General features: G+C 39.1%; 1 protein-coding gene across 5 annotated transcripts in view; it reads right to left on the bottom strand.

Moving 5' to 3' along the window:
* Positions 1-11,210, bottom strand: part of lrba (LPS responsive beige-like anchor protein) — a 187,550-nt gene that overhangs the window by 160,756 nt on the left and 15,584 nt on the right. For all 5 annotated transcript variants that reach the window (XM_046047467.1, XM_046047463.1, XM_046047464.1 and 2 more), the window contains exon 2: positions 1,399-1,630. In XM_046047467.1, the coding sequence (XP_045903423.1) occupies positions 1,399-1,630 (232 nt within the window). The remainder of the gene's footprint in view (positions 1-1,398; positions 1,631-11,210) is intronic.

The raw sequence follows: 11,210 nt of genomic DNA, 5'->3' as shown, positions 1-11,210 counted from the left end.
GAAAAAGAGAGAACACTCTGGGAGTCCCAGCCACTGCGTAGCCTAGTTTCATTAGTTATTACTGACCAACGATGAGGCATAGTATAACAGTTCTATGACTAGTGTGCACATGCACTACCCTTGGTTCAATCCTCCAACTATAAGGGTGAGTAGCAGTTACATGTGGCGTGTCCAAGTATTAAAGCTCAGCTGTTCAGTTCTGTACTACAGAATCACAGAAAATTATGTGATGAGAGGAAGAGACGTCTGAAAATGTACTATAGAGTAAGTGCAACATATAGGGTAATATTAACAAGCTTTAAAATAAAGAGCTTAATGTCAGGCATTTTCATCTGTAAATGTCAATCAATCAGTGTTACACTAGTTTTATGAGATTACTTTTATGAGATACTTTGAGATAGGATTTGTAGTGTAGTACATACTACTATAACCATTACTTTCAACTGCCTAGTTACTGCTGGGCTAAATCCCCCTTGCTTCAATGCACAAACCCTCTAGGCCAGCACTGTTCTGGCTGGCAAAAGTTCACTGAGCCGAACACTGTAGGATTAATTCACACTAATTTGCAGATGGGCAACAGACTAGACTGAGACCCGGGGGAGACTGTACAGGATGATTGTGTCTACTTTCACTGCAACACATCACAGTGCATGCAACAATGGAGGATGAGATCAAAGTAATTGATTACCAGAACAGTGGATAAGAAAGTTTAGAGTTGGTTTATTATTTGTAATACTCTATTTATTCCTGAAGTTGGAGTTGCTCCCCCTCCACATACAGGTCAAAGCAATGGCTTGGCATCTCGAGCGGAGGTAATAAAGATTCCTTGTCTTGTCTTGGTCAAAGCACAGTTCAGCAGTGCTTGTTATCATGGGGGCTTGGAGCTGAATAGCCTTTTTAATTGCTACACAAACCAGATGACTTTTCAACTTTTCAGAAACTAAATTAAATTGACTATACTGCAGTAACATAATAGAAAATGTTGCGTCCTAAGTAAATAAAAACTCTTTTTCCTTAAAATGGTCATATTGTGTTCAGGTACATAATTTTATTTATGTTTCATTTTCAAAAAACACCATATTTTTTAGTGTGGGGGTGAGGGGAGGCTATGGGCGGACTTCTTGTCACTGTGTGCGCGCTGCAGCTCAGTGTGTTTCTCCACCAGTGTTTTTGAAGGCGCTCCACACTAGCCGCCAGGCGAGCATTATGACGTGTGTTACAAAGTGTATCCAACGAAGGTTGAGGTCAAGGGCAACAAAGTGACGCAGATAGTTTACGGAAGTAAAGGCTGGACTACAATCGAGCTGTTTTCAGGCAGTTGAGGAGCAGTGTTTTCTGTGGGAGAGGGAAAATGCCAAAATGCATAATATGACCTCTTAAAGGTGCTGTTGTCAGTACCTGCGATCATGCTGTCAGTGGTGGCTATACGCTGGAGCACCAGCTGGATGAGCCCTACATCAGTGCACGCCTGCAAGTTGCGGACGCTCTTCTTGAGGATGGCGGTGAAGATGCTCCAGACCTCTGCCTGACAGGTGGGCTCACACTTGTCCAACAGCTCCACCATGCACACGATGCTCTCGGGTTCCTGAATGATGAAGTTCATCTCAAGGTCAAACTGGCCGCCGACCAGCTGGAGGAGAGATGCAACACAAGAGAGGGGGTGAGGAAGTGAGGGGGGGAAGGAATGAGAGAGAAAGTGTTTGGTTTCAGTCAGTCATTGAGTTATTATTACAAAGCAATAAAAAAGCTGCAAAGAATTTCTCTTTTAATCACCAGCAAAAGTAAGAGCTTCAAAAAGGCACTAGGCACATGTGTGTTCACATTAGTATGTGTGCACACACTCCTAAACAGATGATTAATCATGCATCTGGGCTGCTGCAAGCCAAGTGGATTAAAGGTCAGAGGGAGAAACTTAGGTCTCCGTCTCTATCTGTATGTCTGTCTCACAGTAGATTCAACCGTTTACAGCTAGCCTCGAGACACTATTATGAACCTAAAGCAAAACAAATATCAAATAAGAAGCCACATCAGTGAAACTAACAGAGACATTCAGACAGACACAAACAGTGAGAAGTGTATTTAGAGGTCTTTTGTTCCTGTAGGAGGGCCCTGGAATACTAACAGCATCTGACACAGCCTTGCAGACACAGACCTAGGTTGAAATTAATTTCCACTTACGACATACAAGAGAATACACAGCAACAGAGTACAGCGATGTGAACATCATTCCAATCGTCCATGCTAAACAGCAGTGGTTCCCAGCATGCAGAGTTTTAAAAAGGTGACCGCTCTGTTTTTCAGGACTTTTTTTTTAAACACTCAGTTTCACCTTGTGTTGGGAGAACACAGCCAATTACACAAGGCTGTCTTTTGAATCAATAACATACAATTATATTAATGGCAAAAAGAAACACACGCCAGCATGTTAGTCAGCCTTAGCAGTGATTGCCATCTTCAGAAGCCAGTGAGGTAGACTGCTTGTCTTATTGCACAGGAGTAATGTATTTTGTGTGTGGAAATAAATTGTATGAGCCATAAATGTCATAATTTGTCACTACTTAATAGTTGTGATGACATTTTTACTATTGAACCCTGCCTAATAGAAAAAGATAAGGAAAATAACAATGTCAATGTCAAATTAATATTGTGAGTAAGGCTGTCATGTTTAGGATCAAGGAGGTGTGACTGTACAAAACAAATGAACGTGTAATAGCCGTACTTGGCCATTAGACTGGCTGGATGTGAAAACAATATGATTTGGTGTAGGGAATGGAAACTGTCCCATTAAAATGAGTAAGGTTGGATTAACACTGTGTGTGTGTGTGTGTGTGTGTGTGTGTGTGTGTGTGTGTGTGTGTGTGTGTGTGTTTGTTGAGTACAAGATAGGGAAGGAGGGGAAACTGTGATAATGCTGCTGCAACATCCCAGAAGACAGAGGATATAAGGGTGATAACACTGACACACACTCACCTATTGTCCCTTTAACCTCCTCTCACAGATTTCAAGCCTATTTATTTTTCATGTCAAGTATCAACATTACAACAATGAGGTTATTTCCCTTCCTGTTTGAGTAAGTACATTTCTGTTGAACTGTTGATTTATTTATATTGTAAAATGCCTATGTCCTTTATCTCTCACCTTCATACAGTCTTGTTTAAGATGCATTGTAAAATAATTGATTTTGAAGTGACTGCCTTCCGTTTACTGGCGGGGCCAGGCGACTACGCAGGCGGAGTGTTACTTCCGGTGTGGAAAGGCCTTAAGACAGTGAAGACAGCAGCTCTTTTTTATTTCACACAGAGCTCAGGAAACATATTTGCACAGTTTCCAAAAAGTTTTCCACATCCAGTATGGATGTTAAGCACGTGAAGCAAAATGTGTAGTTTATATTAAGATTATATTATCGTGATCGCAATGCTAATGTCCGTTAGCACGTTGATAGAGATTTCCATTATATATTAGCATTGAGCTAACCGTCAAAACGCTTCTTTTTTTATGCATTGATATGATTGGCTGAAATATCTATACAGTATCACGTAAAACTTTATAACGATATATAGCTGTATCGATATTTTTGGCACACCCTTACAAATATCCATCAGTTCAAGAACCCAAAGATATTTCTTTTACAAAGAAAATCTAGACATCTATGAAGAAAATGAAACCACAATTTTCCAATTACCAGAATAATTGACAATCACATTTTATTACAATCCATTTTGAGAGGCTTGCCTAGATACGTTTTGCTCGCTGTAAAAAAACAAACATTTACTTTGTTGAATCAACCCTTTAATTCATCTTCAATCAAATTGTTTTTAAATCAAGTATTCTCCCATACACCTACTGGTCTCCAGCCATGTAGAGTTTTACTTTGCTCACATGTCCAGGTTGTGACATTTCTGAGATTGCAGCTGCCACCCCAGAACAATGGAGGTGAAGGGAATTTTTAAATTCAACAACGTGTGTTTGCATAAACAATGTCCGAATTACTCTGTATAATCAGCAGAACAGACTTATTTTGTTTCAGTTAAAACGTTTGCTGCTGAATGTTTTAAATGTAATTTTTCCGTATTACGAACACCACAAACAGAATGTCATTCATCACTTTCATATAGATGGGGATATCTCAAACCCAGGAAAACTATCTGCAACTACCTCCCAACATAAGAAGAAAATAAGCTTTTTCATAATTTGAATGCTTCAGCCCTTTAATAAAGCCAGAGCATGTAACGAGCTAAAAGTATACATCTACTGTAGCCAATTTATACCGTACAAATGCAGTAGTTTAATATAGATGGTCAAACAAATACCAAGCGTTTAGTGGAATATTAACTAAAAAATGTCAGTTGAAATATCCACGAGCCACCTGCTATGGCAACAAGCCATTGTTGAAGTAAAACACTTCTAATAACACATGCACCAATTTATGCCCCGCTGGCAACCTGTCCTCTTCCCTTTTTTGTCTTTTAGCAAGTCATTGATAAATCACACAGCTCTCTACAGAGTAACATCTATTAACTTGGGAGGCTAGATGCCTCTGCTTGCAGCCTGGTCTGCCATTAATGGATGTTGGGTGCCATTTTGCCACAGCTGATTTATGAGCCTGACACTTTGTGCGAGTCATCCATCCATCAGAGTCAGCTGACCAAAGGGGACGGACGAGGATGGAGACCCAGTGCCACGCTACATGACATACACCTGGCACACATGCAAGGATACGGGGCTGATTTTAGACATGATCTGTCACTCCTTACAATCAGAAAAGTTTAGGACAAACTGAATAATTACCTTGCCAAATAGCCTCATGGTGTTTGTGGTACTGTTTGTAAAGTGTCAACCTTAACCTCCACGGCTTTGCTTACAAATCACTTGTGGTAGTCCTAATTTCTATTCTAAGGTATAATATTTAACATTTCCACATTAAAATGCTAAAAATGACTATGTTATATATTTTGTTGAGTAGCATACTTATTTTATTCAAGGTAACTGCATTTCATTTGGTCGCATGTCAATGGCGTCACTCCTTCTAGTTGCTGTAATGTCTGGCAAAACACGGGATACATCAGAGAGTAGAGGAAGGAAGCCGGTGAACGTGATTTCTGCCTGAGTCACGTCAGATAGATTTTCACCGGCAATAGTGGTTGATTAACAATGAAGACAACAACTCCCATGATCCCACACTAGTTCACACCATCATCAAACTACATCTTTTCTTATGGTTTTGATGTCAAAAACCACTAGCAGCAGATATTACATACAGTGCGTTAAATGCTAAAATGATGAGATTCTGTCTATAGATAGAATAAGTGTCTATTTTTAAAATAAAGTAAAAATACTAAATGTTTGTTGGTTACAGATTCCAAAGTTTGAGCGTTTGTCATGTTTGCCTTTTTTTCCCCCCCATTCTAAACTTAAATTAATTATTAGCTAAAACCCAAAAATTAATGACTACAAATTCTGCAGCTTGAGGACAAAAACCTACTTTGTCACATGCAATTCTGACCTCACGTGTGAAAGACGGACAGCCGAGCTGACTGGAGAGGAGGAATTCACAAACAATAATAGAACTATGGCTATAATCTGCTAGCTCGTGTGTTATTTAATGACCAAAGGACAAATAAACGACCTGTGAAGTCTGAAGTTACAGAATGTGTTGGCTCTTTGTCTTTGTCAGACCAAATACAGTATTATCCAAATATTCAAATACAGATCAAAGGAAGCCACAGTACAGAGGTGAATGTTTTACTTCACAACGATTTCTAAAAAAAGTACAACAGAGAACAAAGTTTCTTCAGTGGCGTATTTTATGACAAATGAATGTGGGGAGATAAAAACATTTTCTAAAAAAACTGTCATATTCAGTACTTTATCTCTGGCAGCACTCTATGTACCACATGCCACCTTTACCACCTGTACCAGCTGAATCAAAAAACAAGCGTACTACTGGAATGAAACCTCACAGCAGCTGGTTATCTCTATATTGTGCTGGGTATATTTTTGTTACAAAATCTAGCAATAACCAACCGGGAGTCCTTACATTATAAACAGACAGAATAATGCCGCTTTTCAAACTGTGATATTTTGAAACTTGATGTAATTTAAAAAATGCAATTTCCTATTGCTGAGTGAGAACATTTAAATTGTCTATTGGTGCATGGCAAAGAGGTTTACAATATTTCAGTTTCTTGAATTGTTCAATTCAATCATTTACATTGCTCTATTTCAGGCACAGGTGTGAAAGGTTGCCAGCTCCAGCCTCAGCTACAGCCAAGGAGAGCTCTGCGGCTAAAGCTGCCATAAAGCCAGTGTCTTTATGGCAACTAAACACCAGATCCCTGGCTGGGTAACCTAGCCTGGCTGCTGTCCCCTGAGGCCTGCCTGAATTAATCATGCCTGAGCAGTCAAGCAGCCACTGGGCCGTAACACAAACCCAAAACATGCTTCTATGGTCACCATGGAGAACAACATAGGAGGATGGCAGGGATAAATGGTACGCCACAAGCAGAATTCATATAGTTTGCCTGAGCTAAACTTGTATTTCAGGGTACTTGATAGCCACACCAATTAAGATTCTTGGAAAGCTGAGAATGAAATCCCACGTCAACAATGACAATGTCTGACATGAGGTTGAGATTTCTGTCACATGTAAACAACCTAATTAGAACATAAAGTGTCTGTTTCATAGCAATGCACAACGGAGCTTTTAATTAAAATTGTTGTGATGATCAATCAATCAATTTGCACTTTAAAAAAAGTGGAAACGCAAGAAAAAAAGATTTGCAAAAGTGCTTTTAGCTTGGCTGAAGTGGAAAAGCTGGCATACTGAAAAAGGAAAGAAACTGTTCTTTTTGGATCTGAAACACATTTCTGCTTATTCTGCTGTAAACAAAACATTTATGTATTGCTGCAGGCCACTCATCAATTAATGCTTTTGCTCAACTCAAAATCCCCAAAAGTATAAGTATAAAAACAGAGGAGGTATTGAGCCTATGTAACTGCCATGTCCCCCTCTTTGAGTCAACACAGGGCCCTTGTGGCATGTCAGCCCACTCTCATCTACCCTTACAGCTGATAAAAACACCACAGGGTACACGTGGAAGGGAAGAATATGTATTGGAGCTACTGGTGCTCAAAAATAAAAAAAACATTATATTTAGCCAAAATCTGCTTTATATTTAATAGAAACAAAAAGAACGTTTCCAAACGTATCAGGTGTAACGTTATTAAAAAGGCATATATTTAAAACTATGTTTTAAACAATGTGAGCCTCGTGTAATTCATTTCCACTCTCATTAAAAAACAGAGACCACACGGAGTAAGCGAGAAGCAGACTGAGAATAGAACAAGTAAAGGTTTATAGAAACAGCAGAGCTATTTGAGGTCTGAGCTAAAAAAAAAACAGACATCTAAATCATTACAGACAGCGATGGGATGCTGAAGATGAGAGAAAGCAACAAATGATGGCCATTTTGTACCAAAGGGGAGGAAATTACCCAGCTAAAAGTAACAGGCAGAAACACTGAGGCTGCCAAGTCACTGCTGCAGGGTGATGAGACCCTCCATCCATTGTTTGTGTGTGTGTGTGTGTGTGTGTGTGTGTGTGTCCGTGTGTGTCCGTGTGTCCATCCATGTTGATGTTCGTCCTTCAATTCTCTCCCTGCAGGAGACGACAGCAGACACGGAAAATAGAAGAATGCCCATGACCAACCTGTGCTCATGTCTAGCATGTCTCGATGGCTTATATCAGGCTTTGAATTGCTCTGAACAATCTGAATACAGTCCATCGATCACTTGATATTAACTGTCAGTGTGGGAGCATTTCACATGAGGACAAATCTAGAGGGAGATCTGAAGCTGGTAAATACGTAAATGTCATTTTAAGGCTAACATGCATTTATATTCCTTTACAAGAGGACTGCAAATGCCAGCTTATGTGTCATAACAATCAAGCTTGACCATGGTCTTCCATTTTAAAATAAATAAAAGGCAAACAAAATACTCAACAAATAAGCAGTCAGTGTTAGCACGCTTTCACCACTGGCCTACTTTTTCAACAGCTCTTCTAACTGGAGCTCTTTTAACAAGCTATCTTGTCAAACCAAAGGCAGTCCGGCTTATTCTTCCACGAGAGGCCCCCCTCCATTACACCCAGACCGAAACATCCATCACAGTGACCCAAAGCATGATTCGTGATATGACAAGATCTTATAATCCTGCGCTCTTCGCTGCTGATGAAGAGAACGCTTACATTTCCAACATACTGATGTGAGATGCTGAAATGGTTCCAGCAGACAGGGAGGTCAACCAAATAATCTGTCCTACTCAAATCCCTCTAGTGCTAGTGCTGATATGAGGGAATGAGCTTCTGATGGAGCAGATGAGAAGGCATAGCGAGTTGGACAGCATGCATTATATCACGCTGTGATTATAATAATTCATTCATAATGTTCTTAAAATAAGCAACACTTCAGATAAAAGTGGCACCAACATTTAGAATATATGTATGCAAGAAGATACAGATTTGGACGAGTCTTTCGAAAATGTAATGGAGGTTATTTCCTTTGAACAACCAAAGATTATATCAGTTTTATCAGGCATTTTCACTAGAGTCTGTTTTCAACCCATTCACATGGAACGTGAAGCTTCTGTGCTAATGTTCAACAAACAGGTGATTACTTTGAAATAGGAATGGTTTCTACCGACGCAGGGCTATTTAATATATGGTTATTTTTCTTGAACTGCACCAAAAAATTACACACACACACACACACATTTCTGTACACGAGTCACATTAAAATAAATAAATGTATAAAGTCCACCAACCACCAGTGTAACAAATACACACTACAGAGTAGGGGAGGGCAGAGGCCGCAAGCAAAATGTGGGATGACAGCTGACTTGCAGAGGGTAGCAAGAAAGACTTAAGCTGATGACGTATTGCATGTTGGTGGTTTGGCAATATTTCAGTTGACCAGATCAGAGGATCCCTCTAAGAAGTCTTAAAAGCAACAATAGCGTGCATTAAAACAGAGCTTTGACACTATAAAGTGCAGTAAAATTGAAGAACCGTTTATTGTTTAATTCTGAAATTGCCTATATATCTGAATATATACAAAATACAATGTAATCAGTAGGGGTGAGCAAGTACACCATTATCTGCATCTGTTCAACTAAATGATCGGTTTCTGTATCCGGAAAGGGGTGGGACTTAAATCGGATGTGGGCGGGAGTAACCCAGAGGTTGTTCAGTTAAGCCTGAAATTGATAGGGGACAATCAGAAGTTGCTATATTTATTTTTTTTTTTAAAACTATTTCTAGAACAGCCTCAGAATTACACTTCAAAGCATTGTTTTGATCACAATAGTAAGAGAACTATTTACAGAACAGTTTTAGAAGACGGATATGAACACATTTTCCTCTGATACACATAAGAAGTTACCACCTGATAATTAAACTTTTATCATAAACTTTTGCTGCCATCTTACCCAGCTCTGCTCTCTACACAGCCTGCAGCTGTCTCACACGGACTCCCTCGATACTACCTGAAATACCAACTAAACCACAGAACTAAGGAAGAATTATGGATTACTACCAGTTTTACTGTCTTGTAATATGGCTTGCTAATCTAGCTTCTGCTGTTGTAAATGTTCACAGAGCATCAAACAGACATCCCGCCTGGTGGATGAGCCTGCCACTCTACATTTGTCAAAGCACGGGTAGAAGGTAAAGTGGTGACACTTATGCATGCAGCAACATTGGAATACACTGCTTCAATGTTGTTGTTTTTTACCTGACTCACTCACTTCATATTTAACAAGTTGTTATTCCAAATACACTTCAATATTTTACAAAACTGGGAACAAATACTATTTTGTGTTGTAAGCTAACATTGAGAATAATGAACAAATTGTGATTACTCAGCTCAAAAAGCTAAACTATTCTTGGGTTTTTACTGATTATTGTTAAATTAATTCATTTTAAATTAGGAGATCATCTAACGCTGACAAGTACATTTTCTCTCATCAGTACCACACTATTTCCTAGCTTTACACCAACCGATGAGAGACAGACAGGAGAGGTTCAGTAGGTAAAGAGAGATATTTTAATAGCAGAATTTCTAAGAATATCTTCAGAGGGGCAACCTGCCACGCTTAAGGTTTTAAACAATAGTTGACAGTCATTTTTACACTACATAAATATGATAATGTCTAAGAAACACAGGTTTGGTACAACATGCAAACACATGGATATAACTGGTCGGCATGAGCCTGTTACATTTTTGATTACATTAAATGTAACTATTTTATGCAATCACACATCACTTATCCTACATGGTGTGATGGGAGAAACGAAGACCCAAAATAAGACAAAAGGAAAGCAACAGGATTAGGATCATCTAAATTACATTGCATCCAAATGAAAGAGAGATGATTTAGATTTCATAATCCTTCTATTTCACTTGTTGACAGTTTAACGTGTGACGATATTATAAGTATGTCAGCAGTTCTGTATAATCTCCCTACATTGTATGCTACTAAATACTCTTCCACAGTCCAATGCACTTCCCAAGCAGAGAGTGGGAGAAGAGGGAGGAATGTAATCTATAGCAACAGTTAGTCATGTATTCATCACACATGGCTCACAAGTGCTTCAGCGAACACATGCACAAACATGAGTACATGACTTTCAATGACTTTTTGAACCAAAAGGAGCTTCATTTTGACCATTTTCAACAGTAAGCACAGCACTAGAAAAGTATTAGCCTGCATAAGGAGGTATTCAACAGACCTCTTTAAAAGCTGCACTGTCTTTCTAGCAATCTAGCTTAAGTTGCCGGGTGGCTGCTTTTGTCAACAAAAGGAAAAGGCTTGTCAGGAAATAGTCCTCATTAGACATCAGAGTGCAGGCTTTAGGGCAATCTTTTAGTTTCCAGAACAACTTTGACCAACTAAAGTATTTGCTTCTGGAGTGAAATTTTCAAACTGAAAAAACTTAAATGTGAACAACTGACTGAAATGGCTTTCTCCTTCAGAAAATCTTTGTGGTTTCTGTCTGGAATAAGATGTTCAGAATTAACCGTATTCATGCTGAAGAATATGTTTTCTCCATTACTGCGAGGCGACTGCCAGATAGCAGACATGGAAAGAGGTGATTTGATCATAAGGTAAACAAAGGATTTCATTGTTTGACACAGCAATGCCTAGGATTT

This window comes from Micropterus dolomieu, linkage group LG04 (assembly GCF_021292245.1).
Source record: "Micropterus dolomieu isolate WLL.071019.BEF.003 ecotype Adirondacks linkage group LG04, ASM2129224v1, whole genome shotgun sequence".
NCBI classification, from domain to species: Eukaryota; Metazoa; Chordata; class Actinopteri; order Centrarchiformes; family Centrarchidae; genus Micropterus; species Micropterus dolomieu.
Note: the sequence above shows the minus strand (reverse complement) of the source record. Positions and strands in the feature narration are given on the sequence as shown.